At 40.7% G+C, this 20128-nt stretch overlaps 1 protein-coding gene and 1 pseudogene across 2 annotated transcripts in view; both read right to left on the bottom strand.

Annotated features, from left to right (window-relative positions):
- ODAD2 (outer dynein arm docking complex subunit 2) overlaps positions 1-12670 on the bottom strand; it is a 158807-nt gene extending 146137 nt beyond the window's left edge. Inside the window, exons 1-7 of the mRNA XM_079947695.1 lie at positions 12318-12670; positions 8167-8418; positions 6084-6241; positions 5574-5769; positions 4691-4797; positions 4246-4382; positions 3154-3270 (exon numbers count right to left, since the gene is read on the bottom strand). Of these exons, the coding sequence (XP_079803821.1) occupies positions 3154-3270; positions 4246-4382; positions 4691-4797; positions 5574-5769; positions 6084-6241; positions 8167-8390 (939 nt within the window). The 5' untranslated portion in view covers positions 8391-8418; positions 12318-12670. The remainder of the gene's footprint in view (positions 1-3153; positions 3271-4245; positions 4383-4690; positions 4798-5573; positions 5770-6083; positions 6242-8166; positions 8419-12317) is intronic.
- Positions 9666-11233, bottom strand: LOC307199191 (ethanolamine-phosphate phospho-lyase pseudogene; annotated as a pseudogene). The gene has a single exon. The product of its transcript is annotated as an ethanolamine-phosphate phospho-lyase pseudogene (transcript).
- Positions 12671-20128: the final 7458 nt, after the last annotated feature.

The following is a 20128-nucleotide window of genomic DNA, read 5'->3' as shown; positions in this document are numbered from 1 at the left end:
AGAGAAAGCATAACTATTGAATTACTTTTAAGTTGGCACTGTGGATATACCGAGAACCTGGGTCTCTGTTCAGGAAAAAGAGAAGATGGGACTCTAGTTTTGAGTTTTTTAAAATATATAGCTCTAATGAAAGCAAGGAGGGTTGTCAGTTGCTTACCAAACATTCAGCGTATGCTAGATTTGGAAGAGTATTTAGCAGAATATTCCTTATCTTACAAAAACTGTCAAGTGCTATTGGAAAGCCAAGGCAATTCTGAATGAATTATCTAGGCAACAAGTTGTAGCCTGCATTTTCTTTACTTTAAAAATGCCCCTGGATTATATTTGGGAGCTCCCAGTTTAATAAGGAAACAATATTGTCTCTGGTAAAACGGAGAGTCCAAATCTTAAATTTCTCCTCAGATTAAATATTGAAAAATACAGTTTTCAGGAACTAAGTGTCAATTTAAATAGGCTCTATATTTAAAGCAAATTTGCGGTTTTCACATCCTGCCATAAACCACTGAGTACAATGTTTCAGGATTCTTTAATATGTATCTGTTTACTGCAGCCTTGTGTCCCCAAATACAACAGCAGCTTTTAGGGGGGTGGAACTATGGAGGTAATGACAGCTAGGAGACCGGTGTTCATGAGCAAAACACCCTGTTGAACCTGGCCATTAAAAAAAATAAAACCTTAAAATGGTTCCCCCTGCCTCCGTCAAACCGCAATCACTGAAAACCTGAAGACAGTAGTCTGCTATAAGAACTATGTGACACTGTTAATTATAACCACTGTGTGAATTTTACTCTAAGGAATAAAATGTGTTTCTTATCCAGAGTAGCCAGGAATACTTAGATTTTAGAACTACTTAGCACGGTGGCAACACATGCTGTGTGAGCTGGAAACACCCCGACTGTGTCTGACGTTTAAATCAAAGACAATTCTTGTAAAAGGAGAAATATTCCTTTTATTCAAATCATAAGGGGCAAAGCTAAAAAGAGGAATGGTTTTGATCATTGAATGCACTGTCAAAGACAGTTGACCTTTTTCATTAAAATACGATATTTTCCTGCTTTAAGAATTGGATGTCTGCTCAAAGAGAAACCATGTGTAGGACTCTAAAGGAAGAGCAGCAGCTATTTGCCAATTGCTGCAATCCTAGGCAAGCCATGGAAATAAGTTGATATAGCTTCCAAAGAAATGTGCTTAGGATCTGGGTGAAAAGTCCAGAACCAATGCAATGTATATTGGCAGAAGTCCAGGCTTACAAAAGAGAGACCCCCTTCAACAACTTGTTTATCTGACCTACACATGCACACACTGCCTTTGTCGATTTAGGGGAAACTGATGGAAGAGAAGCCACCATCATGAGAGACCGAGACATGCCCACCGAGTGTCCCTGCTGACACTTGTCCCTGTCTCACTCTATCTGGAGCTCTGGTGGAGCAGGTTCAGCCTCTCCCCAGCCAGCCTTGCATGTGCCTGTGAGTTAGGTGTCCCATGTGGCACAAACCAAGCTGGTGAAAAGCTGCTTGGCCTCTCTTGGAGCAACAGCTCCCCACTCTTCCTTCCATGAGCAGCAAAGGCCCCCAATGCTTGGAGCCAGACGCCTCATTTGCCACTTCTTGCTTCCTGGCCTGGGGTGGCCCCCAAAGGTGAGAGACCCCCCCCCCAAGGTGTGGAAGTCAGGGAGAGGGGAGTGGCAGTGCAGACTCGAAGGCAAAAACTGTAGACCTGGCAACATCTTTAGGAAGACTTACAGTGAGAGGCAGGCAAAGTTTCTGCCAAAAACTGCCCTGTGAGAAGAGTCTTTTTCTTAACTTGATAGTCTTTATTTTGCTTTATTTGGTTTTTTTAAAAAAAGGAATTAAATGTTACTTGTATGCTGCCTCAGAAAGACATGTCTTCTGAAATATGGGATGTAAATAATTGTAATAAGGATAATCAAACATTTTTCAGTGCACAAAATCCCAGCAATTTTTTCCAATAAGCCACAATAAGCCTTTGACCAGGGATCAGCAAACCTTTTCAGCAGTGGGCTGGATTCACTGTCCCTCAGACCTTGTGGGGGGCCAAACTATTTTTTTTTTTGGGGGGGTGAATGAATTCCTATGCCCCACAAATAACCCAGAGATGCATTTTAAATAAAAGCACACATTCTACTCATGTAAAAACATGCTGATTCCCGGACCGTCCGCAGGCTGGATTTAGAAGGTGATTGGGCCAGATCCAGCATCCAGGCGTTAATTTGCCTACCCATGCCTTTGACTAAGGCTAAGTATATTCAATCTAAAGAGCTCTTTTCCTGCTCTCACCTTCTTTAGTTGGAAGTCAAGGGACTATATTACACACTTAGGTAACAATTACTTTTTAGAATTGTTTGCATAACTTGCAGTTCTACTATTTTGAACACTGTGCTTTTATCCTACGCTTTTGGAAACTCAGATTTCATTCATAATGCAAAATAAAACCAGCTCAATTCTGCAAAAAGGTATATAGAAACAGATAAGTCACTAAGACTTCGATCCTATACCCATGTACCTTGATGCAAACCCCAATGAACAACTATGAAATATATGATTGTATGGTAAAACTTATTTCCATATCCCTGTAAGTCAATCATTTCTAATACAGTGGTGCCTCGCAAGACGAAATTAATCCATTCCGTGAGGCTCTTTGTATAGCGGTTTTTTCGTCTTGCGGAGCAAGCCCATTGACAGCTTAGCGGATTAGCGCTATTAGCGGTTTAGCGGCTTTTAGCGGATCAACTGATAAGCGGCTTATCAGCGGATTAGCTGATAAGCCGCTTAGGGCTTAGGAAAAGGGGGGGGGAGGGAAAAAACCCCGCAGGAACTCGCAAGACATTTTCGTCTTGCGAAGCAAGCCCATAGGGAAATTCGTTTTGCGAAGCGCCTCCAAAACGGAAAACCCTTTCGTCTATCGGGTTTTCCATCTTGCGAGGCATTCGTCTTGCGGGGCACCACTGTATTTTGTGTTTCTGTGTATGTGCTGCTACCACCTTGGGGTGTTGCTGCTGCTGTTGTTTTACAATCAGTGCATAAATTTTATGGAAAAATAAATAAATACCATCCTAAACATAAAAACAATTCAGCTGTGTATCTCTGCAAACTGTTATGACAGATTATTGGGGAGTAAGTCTGAAATGCATACCTGTTTAGCCATGTTTTCTACAAATGTTGCTGATCTTTCCCTTAAAAACGTGACAAGATCTTTGTATATGTCACTCATTCTCTCGTAATTGATTTCATTCTTCTCTTTTCCCCTTCCCTGTAAAAAAAGTAGTTTACTTACTTCCCAGTCTTGCATAATCTCACAACCAAAAGGTTTCAATCATCAGAATCATAGACTTACAGTGAAATCCTATGTATATCTGATACGTAAGCTCTGTTGAGTTCAACAGGACTCCCTAATATAGGTGCTCAGGATTCCAGTCCTTGCCTTGAAATAATTCAGTGTGGTTCAGACCACACTGCCTTGAAATTGCTCATGAGGCTGAAGGTGAGTGCAAGTTGCTCAACACGACACTCAGTGCAACATCAGTCCACTCTTTTCTCTCATTTGCTACAGTTTATCTCAGCAGTATCATTCATTCATTCATTCATTCATTTCAACAACTATTTCTGAGAGTTTACATGTATCTTCTTGATAAATCATTATTGTAATCAGAGAGCAATTTGTTTCCTAATTTATAAACTGAGGTATAAAAAGCGTAACATTACGAACAACAAAAATGTAAAGCATGCAGGAGGTGAAATAAGCATTAAAAGATCTGTGTGCTGAGTTAATTTGGTATTTGAAAGCCTCCCTAATTTTAAAAAAGCTGGAAATTACTCATGTTGGATAGCATGACGTGGACCTTTAAATATGGGGGAGCATTAGTTTGAGATACACATTCTCAACTGTTTGGAAATATAAGCCTAAATAGATGAGTCACTGAGCACTTTCTTTGGTACAGTCCCTTTTCAACCTGTGTAAAGCCTTCAAACATGGCTCTCCTAATTATTTTATTGAAATTTTGTGCTTTTTAAAAAAACTTATATTGTACATATTTTTTGGAAACATTCCGCCTCTCCCAAGTTTGACACATGCCCCCTGGTTGAGAAACACTGATCTAGGTTAACTGACCTGTTCCCATGTTTGGTTCAGAACTGGCTGCCCATAGAGAAATGCAACTAATCTGAAGTTTTGGCATGTTCTTAATTATAAATGTCACCAAGGTTTACTCTTGAATATATTACTTACTCCATTTAAAAATACTCCTGCCGTGCTGCATGTGACGTACATAAGATCTGTGTCAACTGGTTTAATGGCCAAATAGCAAATTTCACCATGGACTTGTCTCCAAGGTGGGGCACGGCATCCATTTGAAAATTCATAGTCTGTAATCAAACAACAGCAATGTTTAGCCCATATCTGTAATGTAATTGACTAGCAAAGAGGCATGAAATCATTTAATTAAAATAGTAAATGTTGTTAGTATTAATACAAAGGAAGAGTGAAATCCTGAGATATTTCATCAGTCACTTTGGAGCCCTTAAAGAAGGACATGAGGGCAAAGGCAGAGTGAAATTCCTGCGGAATGGATGCTGATAAGGCATCTGACAATATTGGCACTAATATACTAGCCTATATTTTCAATGACTGTGCAATTACAAAACATGATATGGATAAAAAGTAGAGTTTGGACCTGATGTATATTCCAGTGATTCAAGGACTGCATCTTCTTTTGCTCCCGAGAAACGTTTAAGGAGTTCTATTTCATTTTTCACAACAGCTGGAGTTAACCTCACTTCTCTGTAATTAGAATAAATGAGTTATATTCTAATAGTCAAGCAGATATTTATAGTATTAATGGGGAAGAAAGGAAATGATGGTTTTTTCTTAAACCAAGGCTTCCAAATGGACCCCTTAATATACCAAACAAGGCCATTCAGCTGTTGCAACCAGGTCACTAGCGACAGTGTTGTTGTTCTTAAATTTAATCACATTTTTCTCGGAAAGGGCAAATTTGGATCTAATGAAAAGTTTAAAATCGTATAGGTTTTGTGCGGCCTTGGGCACTGTATACTGCTCTCTCAATTCTGTGGATCTCTACAGCTGGCATTCAGAGTCATATTGTTCCTCAAACTATAGGTAATATATAACCAGCATTAGTAGCCATTGATAGCCTTATTATACATGAATTTGTCAGATCCCTTTCTAAAGCTGTACAAAGCTACTACTATATCATGTGGGAGTGGATTCAGTTGTTTAGAAATAATTCATTTTGTCTGTCCTGAACTTATCTTAAGATCATATTGCACATATTTGTACTGCAAGATTATAGAAAACATTAAAGATATTTTCATACCTTTTATTTTTGCAAACCTGAAAAAATCCATTTCAAATCACTTGGGTTTCAAATTAATAATGTTAAGTGTAAAACCTTCTTTGCTAAAACCAGTGTTTTTTTCTGAGGGTACGCAAGGGAACGCAGTACCGGCACCTCCCCACATGTTAAAAGTGTGGCACGTACTGTAACATCTTACATAAAGTAAGCCTGTAACGAATACTATCTGAAATACACTCACTGTGAAATCTGTTTTAAAGAGCTATTAAGTAGTTGCATATCCAGTTGCTGGAGAAGTAAGGAAATCTTCATTTTCATTTCATTATCAGAAGCCTCTTCTTTTTTCATTTTGTCTAGTAAACGAAGCATGGACATATCCTCTCCTTCAATTGTCCCATAACCGGGGCCAAGAATTTTCACAATGGGATCTCTATTGGCTGTAAAGAATTCATAGTAGTGTAAGAAACTCAGATAAACATCACACCAGGAAGTTAACAGGCAAAGTTCACATGAAATAACTTTGCATGAATAGCACAGGGTAATGTTTTAAATAGGCCTGAAGGTTACTCAATTTTAAAATAGTTTTTGACTTTACAAAGATAACTATGGGATTCCCTTCACAGTTAGTCCTTGTCATACTTTATATTCTTTTTAAGGCAGGAAAAAGGCAAAACATGGATGGGGTCAAAAAAGCTGCATCCCTGTATGGTTGAGAAGCTTCCAGTTGTGTGGGCAAATAAGTATTGAATACCTTCAAGGCATGCACGAGTTTCTTTTAGGCATTTTTCTCCAGCGACATGTAGCAAACGAGACAGTTGCGCAAAACTGCGAACGCTGATAGTTGATCCTTTGAGCAGGAGCAGTGGCTGCCCATCTTTGTCTAATTCTTGAGACTTAGCTGTTTTTTCACTGGTAGAATAAAACAACAACTTAATATGCAAGAATTCACAACAACTGGATTTTTTTTAACAGACCACACCTATGAAAACAATTTTATAATAAAGCATACATAGCATTGGAAAAAATTGCGAGAGACCTAAAGTTGTGATATGAACAACAGGGAAAAGTGACATTGAAAAGATTAAAACTTATGCCCACCCCAGTTCACCTTCACACAAACCATGTAGGTTGAAGGTGGGCTTCCTATGAGATAGCACATCTCCTTCCAGTATATGAGAATATTTCCAGAGACAATGTCAGCTTTAATCATATGTTTGTAAATTGCTGAGATGTTACAGGTATTCACTTAGCAGTTGTAATACAGCAATTGCTAGTAAAATACTCACCATTATGATTGTGGGGAAGGGGGAACATAAGAGAGGACTCATGTATTAACACTTGGAAGCACCATGTATCTGTGTCTGGTATATTATCTGAAGAGGGCTAAATGGAGGCCTCCCAGGGACATGCTCTGTCCTCATCTCAGGAGTCTCAAATGCACAACACTTCACTTTTCCCATGGGAGTGAGACCAGGTTTCAAATCCCCACTTGGCCACTGGGTGACCTGGGGCCAGTCACTGCCTCTTGGCCTAACTAACCTATCTCACAAGGTTGTGGGGATTAAATGATGATGAGCAGAAAACTGTATGTATGCCACCTTGAAATTCTTGGAGAAAAAGGTGGGCTATAAATGCAATAAATAAGTAAGATGCCTAGTCACTTATATCAGAGATTACAGAAGAGATTTGCTAGGGAATACCTTAAGGGCAGTGGGTGGTGCTGTGGTCTAAACCACAGAGCCTAAGGTTTGCCGATCAGAAGGTTGGCAGTTCAAATCCTCGCAACAGGGTGAGCTCCCATTACTCGGTCCCTGCTCCTGCCTACCTAGCAGTTCAAAAGCACGTCAAAGTGCAAGTAGATAAATAGGTACCACTCCAGCAGGAAGGTAAACAGCATTTCCGTGTGCTGCTCTGGTTCGCCATAAGCAGCTTAGTCATGCTGGACACATGACCCGGAAGCTGTACGCCGGCTCCCTCGGCCAATAAAGTGAGCTGAGCGCTGCAACCCCAGAGTCGGCCACGACTGGACCTAATGGTCAGGGGTCCCTTTACCTTTACCTTAAGGGCAAAGGTTAAATGTGCATCTTGCCCCATTCCCTGTGATCCCTGTTTCCTAGGAGGTGTATGTTTTCCCTTTCCTAGCGGTCTTGTACATTCCAGTTGACTTTTCCACAGAATGTAATGGGAATGAAACCCACTGTTATCTGCATAATTTGGCTAGTCCGGTCTGGATTGCACCTCTTCTTCTTTCTACCAAGGAACTGTGGTTTACTGTGACATACAAGCCAGGCCACTGCATCTCCTGGATGTACTGCACACAATACAAAAATTGCAAGAGTGATGCAAGTTGTTTAAAAAGAATGTAGTAGGAGTATTCAAGAGGCAGAGGGATTAAAACTTGCTTTGGACAATGCTTTCTACCCTTCAGATACCTATGGGTACAACAGAGCCAAAGTTAAGATTTGTGTTCTATTGCATCAATGACAGACAAAGTGCTTAACTTTGGTTGGAATATCCCCTTTGCTATTACTACAAGAATTAGTGAGCTTTTGTCACCATGAATCTATGCACAGGCTTGTGAAATCTATTGAATTCCGGATGGTGTGAAAATGTAAGTGCAAAGTAATAGAAGGAGGCTCCAAAGGGGTGGAATGGGAAGTTACAAATCACAACATAATGTTTTCCATTCTGCCTACTTCCTACAGTATCTATACACAGAAAGCAAGAAATGTTGATATGTGATAAAGGAGTGATAAAGAACAATAACCTTAATGGGCAGGCTTCACTTTTTATACTTACATTATTTCAGAAATGGTCATTGACCTTGGTCTTACCTGACTTCATAGCCTGACTCAAACATTGAAGGCTCTAGTTTTGTTTGCCATTCAAGTGGTTCCTTAAAGACAAAGGCAGCTTCTTGAGGATGTTTGTTGCTAAAGCCTTCTGTAAACTTAATGATTTCATTCAAAAGTGATTCATTCAGTGGTGTGATTTCCAATGTTCCTTTTCCAGAACCAGCGGCAGTCCACTGAGCTGCTCTTGTCAATGCTACTCCCATGGCGTAGGCTCATCCCAGGGTCCTTTCCCTTCACAAAAGGAATATAGAAAACAAAAACTTAGCAATATATTTTGTATATAGAACTACACCAGGGTCCAATGAAGACAGATTTTGCTGTTGCAGCAAAAATGCAAGATAAGGTGGCAAGTCTTAAGGCAGAGGGGACAAAGCCATGCACATCTCCTCTCATGCAATCCTCTCAAAACTGCTTACTACTAGATTTTATAAATGCAGTAATCCCTAGTCCTGCAGAATCCCAGCACACTCTGTAAAGGGTATTGATAGCTGTATGAGAGAATTTTAGCCCGTACAGCTTTTCTCAGCTGCACTTGTACACATTTTACCTGGCTCAATTTCCTCTTCTCCACAGTTTGTTTTTTTTTTTTAGGTTAAAAATAGCTTTTTTTTTTTTTTGGAATAAACAAGAGTTTCCAGTAAATGGAAAACAAACCGGTGTCCTAACAGAGTTCATAAACAACACTGATAACAGCAGAGATACAACCGACAAATATAGACCAAGAAGGCATACTGTTTAAATACAGCAGTGCTTTAAAGTTTTCATTTTCAATATAGTTAATACTGTACAATTAATAATTATTATAAAATCTTTGTCACTGAATATTACAACATTGCTCCAGTGTGCATCCCTATCTGGAAGGGGAAATTGTGTGTGGAAATAGGTGCTGTGTATGCTCCCTTTAATTTTTTTTTTTTTAATCTGAAATCCATTTGAATGTGGGATTGGACTCACTCCCATCTCCACCAACAGTGCAACCCCACACATTCAGGAAGCAAGCTGCACTGAGTTCAGTGGAACTTACTCCCATGTAAATGTGGATAGGGTGGCAGCCTAAGAAGCTGAGTGGCAGGTTTCTGTGGAACACTATTGGTTGTTCCATGTGTCCTCTGTTGGATTGCATGCGAGATTTACAAGATAACATTTCTATTTATTTCAGCATTGGCATGAATTACCCCACCAGAAAGTTGCACAGTATAACAAATAAACCATTGAAACATGGGGAAATTATTAAAATCTCAATACTGAACACTGAGATTCCAAAAGGACAAAGACACATCAGTCAGTGACTGCCAGTCAGTTAGACATCTGAAACAAATGAGGCCATGCTACCGTTGTACTGTGGCTGCAAAGCATGATGCTCCAAATTTATACCATAAGTAAATGGATGCTTCATCATAGTGTATAACTAGCCAATATTCTTACCAATTATTGCACACACCCATTCATCCTTAAACAAACCCAACTGTACAAAGTGATTCTTATTTATAGAATTTTCTTTTCATGTCCTGATCCTTTTGCAAGGCACTGTGTTGTTTTCAGCATAAAATCCATTTTTTTTGTCTGCAGGCACTTCCATTGATATGGCTTATGCTTTCGTTGATGCATTCCAGCTGGGAGCTCCCATCTGTGGGCATTTTTCTTTTACTCTGTACACTTGTTGGTAATTCATCTCTGGTCCTGTTTATTGTTGAATCTTCTGAATCTGTGAGGATCTCATCAATCTGATCAACTACAAACTTTGCATCTTCCATAGTGAAGCACATGGGTGGCTTAAATTTCAAGATGTTTCGATAAGGTCCATCAGCACTCAGAAGAATCCTCTGTTCTTTCAGCTTGTAGATAATATGCTGGGCCTCAACAGTGGCAGGCGTTCTCTTTTGTCGATCCTTCACAAGATCCACTCCAACAAACAAACCAACACCTCTGACATCTCCCACCAGTGGATGCTTTTCTTTTTGTTCCTTCAGTAGTCCAGTGAGATAGTTTCCAACACGTGTGGCATCTCTTGGAGATCTTCTTTTTCTATCACGTCCAAAACAGCCAGTCCAATTGCACAGGACACTGGGTTGCCCCCAAACGTATTGAAGTACTCCAGTGCAGAGGCACCAAAAGCTTCCGCAATCTCTCTGGTGGTAACTACACAAGACATGGGATGGCCATTGCCAATTGGCTTCCCCATAGTGACAATGTCAGGCACAAAGTCTTCGTCTTGTAGCTGGAATCCCCAGAATTTTTTTCCAACTCGACCAAAACTGACCTGGACTTCATCAGCTATGAAAACTCCACCCGCTTTGTGGACAGTGTCTGCCACTTTCTAGAAATAGCCTGCAGGTGGAATTACTTGGCCTCCGCAACTCTGCATGGACTCAGCAATAAAGGCTGCAATCTTGCGGCCGTTCTTCTGAGCCTCTTCAATTATCTTCTTCACATCATCGGCATAAGCGCTTCCTGGGTCTGAATGGTCCTCTCTATATTTTCCTCTGTATATATCTGGTGAAGGAGCCACATGTACAAATTCCTTTTTGGCCTCTTTCCCCAGTTGATTAAACTTATATGGACTGATGTCAATCAGCGATGTAACATGGCTGTGATAAGCATGGTCAAGTGTAATCACGTCTTGGTGGCCCCTGTATCGGCGGGCCAGGCACAAAGCGAGATCATTTGCTTCAGATCCAGAGTTCACAAAGTAGCAAACAGAGAGAGGCTCTGGGAGGGTCGCAGTGAGACACTTGGCATACTGGACCAGATTGTCGTGCAGGAAGCGAGAATTGGTGTTGAGTAACTCCATCTGTTTCACCACAGCCTTGAACACATCTGGATGGCTGTGTCCAACATGTGCTACGTTGTTAATGCAGTCCAAGTATTTTTCTCCATTCTCATCAAACATGTACTGCCCACGGGCACACACAATCTTAATGGGGCCCTTAGCAAAGAAGACCTTGCACAAGGGCCCAATGTGCTTCTTCCGCAGCTCCAGCGTCTCTGCCTTGCTGTACATCTCCATCGTGCCTGCTCTCTCTCTGCTGCCCCGGGGATCTCGCCCTACGCTCTTCTCCGCAGTTTTTAAACACACAGGTCTGCTCTTTTTTTGCACCTAATGCACAGGATGCCATTATCACACAAAAGCAGTGAGGCTGGTTACTGAAAGACTTGCCATATGTCAGGAAAATTCCTGACATGTCCCAGCTTTTGGGTGTAAAAATGGCGTCAGGCGGGAACATTGCCAAATCGGCAAAATGTCAGGGGAAGCCCTGGATGTATGGCAATGCAATGGAAAAAGCAGTGGAAACAGCTCCAAAACCTCCCCTATTTTGGGGGAAGCAACTTTGCGGGTGTCGGGAATTTTACTTTTTGAAATATGGCAACCCAAGTTACTGAACTTCAGGTTGAGCTGGGAACTGAACGTGGGTCTTCCCATTCTAAAGCTTTTTTTAAAAGGTAAGAAAACCCAGCACTTGTTATAGCAAAGTACAATCAACCATGGACTTGGGAACTGATAACAAAAGTGGGCAAAATGTAAGTCACCACCACAAAAAAAATTAAAAAAAAATTGTAGGGGGTTCCTTCTCCAAATTATACAAAAATTTAATCTTCAACTAGTGGTTCAGGAACTACTGCTGGGTCACAACTGGCCGGAGGCTGGCTCATAACAAGCACACCACCCCTCCAGAATAAATAGCAAATTAAGTGTAATTAAGAAGTGGATCCCCAAACACATGTTGCGTTGGGGCAAAAGCTCTCTCCTGGGTCTGAAAAGGCTGAAGACGACCACTGTTCTAAATACCAGCCAATCTCTTTAGGACAGTCAAGGATCAGCATTCAGAAAAGAAGCTTAGTAAAGATATACTGTATATAAAACCATAATGAGCAAGACAAGAGAGAGGACTAGTAACAACAAAATCACTAGCAGTAACCTAGAATTTCGTTCTCTACACCTGTTGCTTCATAGCACGATGCAGTTGCTGGCAATTTCATGGCTATGGTTTTCTGGTTTAGCTAAAAGGACAGGGGATGATGATGGGTGCAAGAGCCCAGTTGCGAGACGGTGCTCCCTAAGCATCCCCCCACCCACCCACCCGTCACTGGCTGAGGAAAAGGGGGTGCTGAGCAGGCCCCCGCTTGGATACCTTCAGGAAGATGAGGAACAGCTATATAAATGCACACACACAAGTATCTGTGGCCACGCAGTCCCGGTTCTCCTTATCCCGGGCTGAGCTGGATCCGCGGAGGCCCCTCAGGGACAGCAGTCAGGCGACCTGGACCAGAAACAAGGCGGGGGCACCAAGCCCGAGGCTCCTTCGCCGCCCTTCGTTCCCCGACCGACCGAGCCGAGCCGCTTCCGGATTCTTCCTCTGCGACCCTCGCAGGTGCCGCCGCCGCAGCCGGAGAACAAGCGCGGCGTGGTTGCCATGGAGACCGGAGGGACCAGAGGCCTCCTGTTGCTAGGAGAGTTCCGTCAACAAAGGCAGGCGCCTCCTTCACCGCCATTCCTCGGCACCGCCCTCCCGAAGGGGCGGGACGCATCTGTGGCAACGTGGGGGTCCCTTTCCTCGACTGGCTGCCCGAGACGTCAATCGTCTGCCCACCACCCTCCCCGCCAACCACGTGGCGCGCACACGCTGTACTGCGGGGAATCTCAAAGCCGTGTTTTATTTTTGTTTTGAGAGGGTGGCCGCCTTTTTTTATTCTTTCTGTTGTTAAATGACTGGGCATCATTCAGAAGCCCTTGTCGCAGGTCCTCCAAGATCTGCCAGGGCATGCTTGATCTTTCTTTTGCCTAAATAACTGTGTAAGGATGAACACTTGGCTAACACCTAAAATGCTTGCTTAAAAAGTCAATCATCACTGGTGGTGCGTTTTTGAATACATAACTTTATTCTCTTCAGCACTCCCTGCCAAAAAAGGTGAACATAATTACAAACCGAAATGGAACTATAAAAGTTACAGCAACAGCAACCATAAAATTAACCCACAAGTCCCAGTGTTTCAAAGATTGAAGCACAACAGCAGGGATCTTTTCCACCATGCATTGTCCCAATAAGAATATTTGCCCTTTATAACATTTAAATGCTTTTTTACTATTCAGATTCAGACTATTCATATTTGGGTGGGGAAAACATCAATGCATGTATTGTTCTTTTCAAGTATACAAAAGCGACAGAGAAATTGGGATTAGACAAAATGGGATACTGGGGATCTTCTCCAATACTGTTGTTATAGAGCTGTGAGGTTCAGTTTCACAGAAGGAGGGATGTTTAAGCAAGTCAAGCTAAGTGAAGAAGCTTAGCCTGATATACTCTGTTTTGTTGTGAAAATGGGCCTTTGCATAAGTAAAGAGTTGATCTTGTGCAAATGATTTGTTGCTGCAGAAGCAAATGGACAGAGACCTTTCTGGATGAGGTTTCTTTATCCTTCCCTTGTCTGGATGTGATGTGATCAATGGGTCAGCCAGGCTGTCTTGAAAGGGCACAGAGACCTGACTTGCTCTGCATAAAAATCCAATGCTAGGGCATGGGAGGGGTGGTTCTCCTAGAAAGCTAATGTGCTCAGCCTGTGTATGTGTGTAAATAAACATTATGTCATAAAAATACTACCAGTCTCATTTATCTTCATTCCAAGAGAACCAACCCCAAGGTAAGTGCTGGGATTGCTGAAACTTCACACTGCTCAGGAGTGTGTAACAAGGGGGAAACGACACAACAGAACAAACACGTGATAGTGTAAGAGAAGCAATCTATTTACATATTGTGAGACTGATTACCTGTGTGAGCACAAAAAACAAAAAGTAGCCATTAATAAAACACAAAAACTTAATAAAAAAAGACTAATTTGTATTGTGCATGATCTCTCTCTCATTTGGAGATTTAATACAGTATAGAGAAGGAATGAAAACCAAGTGGTAATAATAGAAAATTGCTTCTCTTCACTTTGAGTTGCTTAGACTTGGCAGGAAAGCTGCTCCAGAATCATACCCATCCAGTCTCTCAGCTGTTTGCATAATTTTGCCCATGTAATGTTTGCTGTGAGATGCAAATGGAAGATACAGACATTGTAGGAGACCAAGGGATTGTTTTGACCAATTTAGTGTAATAAGACCAGTGCAGGACCTTTTCACTACATTTATATGAAATTAAATTTATATTACCTTATGCCACTGGATACTCCCGCCAGGCATGAAACGATTTCTTATCTGCTTATACCTTTTACTACATTCTTTGTAGCGTCATGGAGGCTATGTTCTAATGGCTAAGCAATTTGTCAATATCTGGAGGAAAAGGGTTTCCAATTTTCAAGAAATGCACTTTCCATCTAAAGAGCTTGTACTGTCTGCATAAGATCCATTACCTAATGAATGACTGAAATATCCCAATAGTTATATACCAGGTGTATAAATGTAGATGCCTGAGTAATTTTCCAGTTTGGACTATATGTAACTTTGGTGCTATTAACAAAATTAAAAGTTCTTTAAAAGTATAACATTCAGTATCTTTCGAACCCTATTCAAAAAGATGTGGGGCCTAGGGGAATATCATGGCCTTTGATATTTTTAATCCACTCCTATATTTTTTTTTGCCAAAATCCTTGAATTTGTTTAAAAGACCACCATATATGCTTAAAGGAGCCTCCCTTCCCACATTATTTCCAACAGACCCTATTACTTTTTTTACATATGTATTGAATGTGCACAGATGTTACATACCACCTGCTCAAAATCTTATAAATTAACTTCCCTCAGAGAAGCACTTAAATGGGTTTGTTTTTGTACCATATATCTGCCCAATCCTCCTCAGTTATTTCCATCTCCAAATCCTTCTCCAAGCTTAACATATGTTGTTTTCTTTTCTTTTTTAAAGTGCTTTGCAAAAAAACACTTGTTCAATTCTGAAACCAAACCCTTCAAATCTACTTAGCAGCCCCCAACAAGTGCTCAGACCTAGTCAAATATCTACTTGACTTCATTTTTACAAAGTGCTTCTTCACTGGCAGGCAGTGGGAAAATGAAGCTTGATATGTTTTACCATACATGATTATTTCTCATATAGTCTAAATCGATTGATAATATATCAAAATGTAGCTAACCCACATCTGTTCCAAAACTTGTAAAAATTCTTTCTTGAGAAATTCTGGACACCTACATAGATTTGCCCCTTATGCATATTTTGCTTATATCCACAAGCTGATGATATAAGCTTGTATCTTTTCTCTGTACGAGCAAACATAGCGAGAGTTGTTCTTTATTTCCCTCAAAATCCCTCCAGGGCTTGTCAGTATGAGTGTTCACCCAGACAAAATTTGCCTTGATATAGTCGGATGAATAATTGGCTTGCCAGTTCCCCCGTTTCCATTGGGTATGGTAACCCTATCCCCTGATTTATGTCTGTTGTCCAGATTTTAAAATAGCCGGAGATAAGTATACAATAATCACAGCAGCACATTCATTTTGTTCTATAGCCAAGTTGTCAGTTCTTTTCTGTTCACTGCCTCAGCTGGTCACCTTTCATTATCCATGGAGAAATATGATATGAAAGACCATTGGCAAAACAGGGTGTATCATTTCAGGAGGTGAAATTTAATTTTTGCAAATTTCTTCAGGGAGGAGTCTTAGAAATATGTTTTGGGTGTGAGGAATTCAAAACTGCTATTATTTTTGTGATTGGACAACATTTAGCTTGGTAAATCTACGTTTGGTTAAAAAGCACATTAACTACTCTCAGAAAACCAAAGAATTTTAATTTTAGCTTCTGAACATGTCAGGTAATACTAAATAACACTAAACAACAACAACAAAATTTCAAGTACTTGGCAATCATTTTTTATGGTTTCCAAGCAATTTTACACACATTTTACTTACCAAGCAAAACAAAATTATATTAATTTAACTGAAATATCTTTTGAATTCCTAAGTCATGTTACAACTTTTTAGCACCCTTCATTTTTTAAAGTTGAAACATTCTATATTATTGTTGATTATGATTATGATTATGATTATTTAGTATTATTTAGTATTATCTGACATTTTCAAAAGGTAAAATTTGAAATTCTTTGGTTTTCCGAGAGTAGTTTATGTGCTTTTTAACCAAATATGCCTTAATACGACAATAAATCAGTCAGCCTCTAAAGTGCCACAGTGCTTTTTCTAATGAAATCTGTTATACTACTCACTATGCTCTGAAGATGACATGGTTATTGGCATTTAATTTACCAGTATATAGGGCATGGTTGAATTCACAGGAACGCTAGACTTAACATTATTAAAATGTGAAGAGAAGGCAGCTCTTTTCCCTACTAGGTTAAAAAATATCAATTAGCATCATGGGGCTTATGTAAACAACTTCTTGCTGGCTCATAATCTGTTTATGAGTCAAGTTGTGCTTGGAGGCTCTTAACTTAGAACCAGAGGCAAGTTTGTATATTTTTCTTTGAGGCATCCAGGCAGTGGAACACCACAAGTTATAACCTGTTTTTAAAACAGCTCGCATGGAGCCATAAACCTCAGATGTTGCAGGTCAACTGGTGTGGTCCACTGACTTCAGTCTGTGCAGATCTTCACAGCCCTACAGTCACTGCACAAGTCATGCTCTTTCAGTCAAAATTCCCCACACCTGGCAAATGCAAATGAAAACTTTTAAAAAGGTTTCCTAAACCAAAAAGGAAACATTCTTAGAACACATTAACAATTCAAATGTTGCATGGATGTAATAATATGACATATTTTATTCAAGCTTATGCTTGGTTGAGGTCAATTATTTTCAGAGACAGCCACAATGTTTTGAGGATATTCCACCAGAAGAATGGGTTTTGTGGATTTTGGGGTCATGCGGAAGCATTGATTGTGTGAACTGGCACCTGACATGATCACACAAATAGCAGCAGCCACATGACCCCCACCACCTGAGCCCATTATACCTCTGCCTTTTCCCAGAGGAATAAAGACCATTGGCTGCAGGAGCTGATCTTTCAAGGTGCCCATTTTTGGTACTGTTATATACTGAAGTTCTCACCCTGGTCCAGCAGGGGGATACTGTAGATAGTTCAGGTCCACATATGCAAATAAGGGATCGAAAGTGACGTTCAGTGATTGGATAGTTACAGAAAGTTGTTACAATTACGCTGTTCTGGAGCTCTATATAAGCAGGCTGGCTGAACCCTTCAGTTCAGTTCTGTTCTGGCCTGTGAATAAACAAGAGCTGTTTGAAGAATTGCTGTGTCATCTGATATGTTCACCCACAACTTAACAGTTACCCACTGCCATTTATAGAGAAACAAGAACACCCATATTTTCCTCTACGGAAACACAGCCTCTTGACTAGGAAATAGTTGGGTAATATTTCTAAGAAATATTAACATCTCAACATTCATCATTACACAAATGCAGGAAATAAGTGATTAAGCATTGCCTCTCAAAGCAACTTAAAACTCCAGCGTATTGCGTGGAAATAAAACCCTCATGGGATATTTCAGGCTTCCAAATGCTCATTCCTTACAGCATCATTCACCTCCGGCCCTAATTTTGGCCTTTGAGTTGGCAAGGAGCATATTCTCCAGGAAGAGATTCTCCTTCTTTATCCCTAAAATCCTCATGGGTTTCCCCGTATATAACAGCGTGGACCTTGTGTCTCATCTCCCCCTATGTTTTGCTCCAGCTGTGGTCAATTAGAAAAGCTGATTACTGACCTTATGGAGGGCCCCACACTCTCACCGATTCTTAAGAGCTCATCTTGAAGCCAAACTGTTACACCGAGTTAATCAGCGGCAAATTACTGTCTGTCAGAGAACCAGCAATATGTCTTTTTGCTAGACATTCTTCCCCCGACCCCAGTCTGTATACTGCATGTATTGAAAGCACTATAATGCCAAGAAATATTCTATATTGTTGACCTTCAAGAAGCCAGCAGTGAAAATAGTTATCTGTTTTTGAAATCAAAGCCAACTTTGTATAATTGGCTAGGTCGAGGCTATGGTTGTACAGAAACCATATCAAATTAAAGAACACAGACAGAAGATAGTGGCTTGCCAATTTGCCCCAATCAGATAAATATGACAAAAAAATTGAGTAGATGCAAACTACATTGTTTGAAACTTTTAGATTGTTGAACACTCAACTTATCTCTTTTGCCTCGCTTAACTGCTTACATGCTGTGGAATGGTTTGTGACCATTCCGGTTGCTGAGTTTAAAAAATAACTGCCTGTGTTGAAGACCTTGAGCCAGATGGGGCTGTTAGTGGTGAGAATCAACATAGGAAAGAGCCTTGCTGGATCAAATCTCCATCCAGCCCAGCATTTTTGTTCTCTGAACCACCTGCCCCTAGAAAGCCAACAAGCTGGGCAGGAAGACAGTCCTCATCCACTAACAGGGATCCACTGGCATGCTGTATTTGAATCTGGATATTCCTTATACGCATCCTGACTGCTAGTCATTCTGCCCTCAAGGAATTTATCCAGTCCCATTTTAAAGTAATTTTCAAGTACCGTATTTTTCCATGTATAAGACAAGGCTTTTTTCCCTTAGAATTTCATGTTAAAATATGTGGGTCGTCTTATACACGGATAGTGCATAGTGGGGACGTGTTATTGGTTGCTGCCGGGAGCCGGAGATTGTCAGTGGCTATTGGGCGTGTTATTAGTGGTTGCGGAAAGGGCTGGGCTTGATTGGCTGTCGCTGCAGCAATTAGGCAGGTGATCGGCGGCTTCTGCCAGTAGGGGGACAGTCGATAGATGGCTTTTGCAACGCTAGTGGCAGCATAGGTCAGGCATTTTCTTAATTTGGAGTCCCCCCCAAAAGGGGGCGTCTTGTACATGGGGGCGTGTTATACATGGAAAAATACGGTAATTTCATCACCACAAAAGGATGGCAGCAAATTGGTAGGTACTTCTTACTTACTTATTGAAATTACACTACAGCCCACTAAAAACAACAACCGCCAATTAAAAAACAACAACCCTGATATATCCCACCTTTCAGGGTACCAGTTCTTTGAAGGCAGCTTATAAGTTACAAAAAAACCTCACAGCATTTTAAAATCCACAGCCAACAATACAAATATATAACACAGGATCTTTCCCCCAGGACAGTAGACAGGGCAGTGTTAGATTGGCTAAGGTGAATAGATGCATGACTGTACAGTGTATGACTGGGTTGTGTGACTTGGAAGAGATTAGTACATGAATGGGGAGAGGGAGGGACACATAAATAGGGTGGCTGAATGGAAAAGCTGGTTGAGTTTGAACATACCAGTGAATGGGGAGTAGATGTTAAAACACTATTTCAAATCGAACGTTCAGCCAGTGTCAACAACTTACCACTATGAAATAGAGAGAGTCTCAAATCTGGAACATTATGCCTATAAATTCCTTGTTCACTGCAATAAAACAGGTAATATCTATCCTTGATGTAACTGTCATATAAATACGGTCTGTTGATTTTAAGCACCTGAGATGTTTCTACCGACATTATTAGAATCAGAGTCTTTTTAAAACACACACAGACACATTCTTTTCACAATGGCAACACTACTCATTCATTTTTTCTCAGTCACCTTTATCAGTCAGTGATGAAGCATAGCCACTGGTGCATGTGTGTGTTGGTGTGTGTGTGTATAAATAGATGGTTTCTTTAATAAAGTGAGCTATACCAATAAATCATCATGGAAGCCAGATTGGATTGAACAGGTATTTTTGAGCTCATTTTTCATCATTAACATGGCATATAGGTAGCAGTGTTATGGACAAATCAGAGCAACTGTGCACATAGATTTTAGGGAGAGACTAGGTGATGTAGTTAATTACACAACTTCCACCGCTTCCCTTGCCAATATGCAAATAACTGTAGTGCTTTAAAAACACTGCTTGAGAGAAGAATGGGGAAGGAAGCAAGACTGGGAGATGGGCCTGCTGAGGAGGCTCTAAACATCCCAGCTATAACATAAGAACAGAAAT

This window comes from Podarcis cretensis (assembly GCF_951804945.1).
Source record: "Podarcis cretensis genome assembly, chromosome: 12".
Lineage (NCBI taxonomy): Eukaryota > Metazoa > Chordata > Lepidosauria > Squamata > Lacertidae > Podarcis > Podarcis cretensis.
The sequence above is the reverse complement of the archived record's forward strand: the minus strand, read 5'-3'. Positions and strand labels throughout refer to the sequence as shown.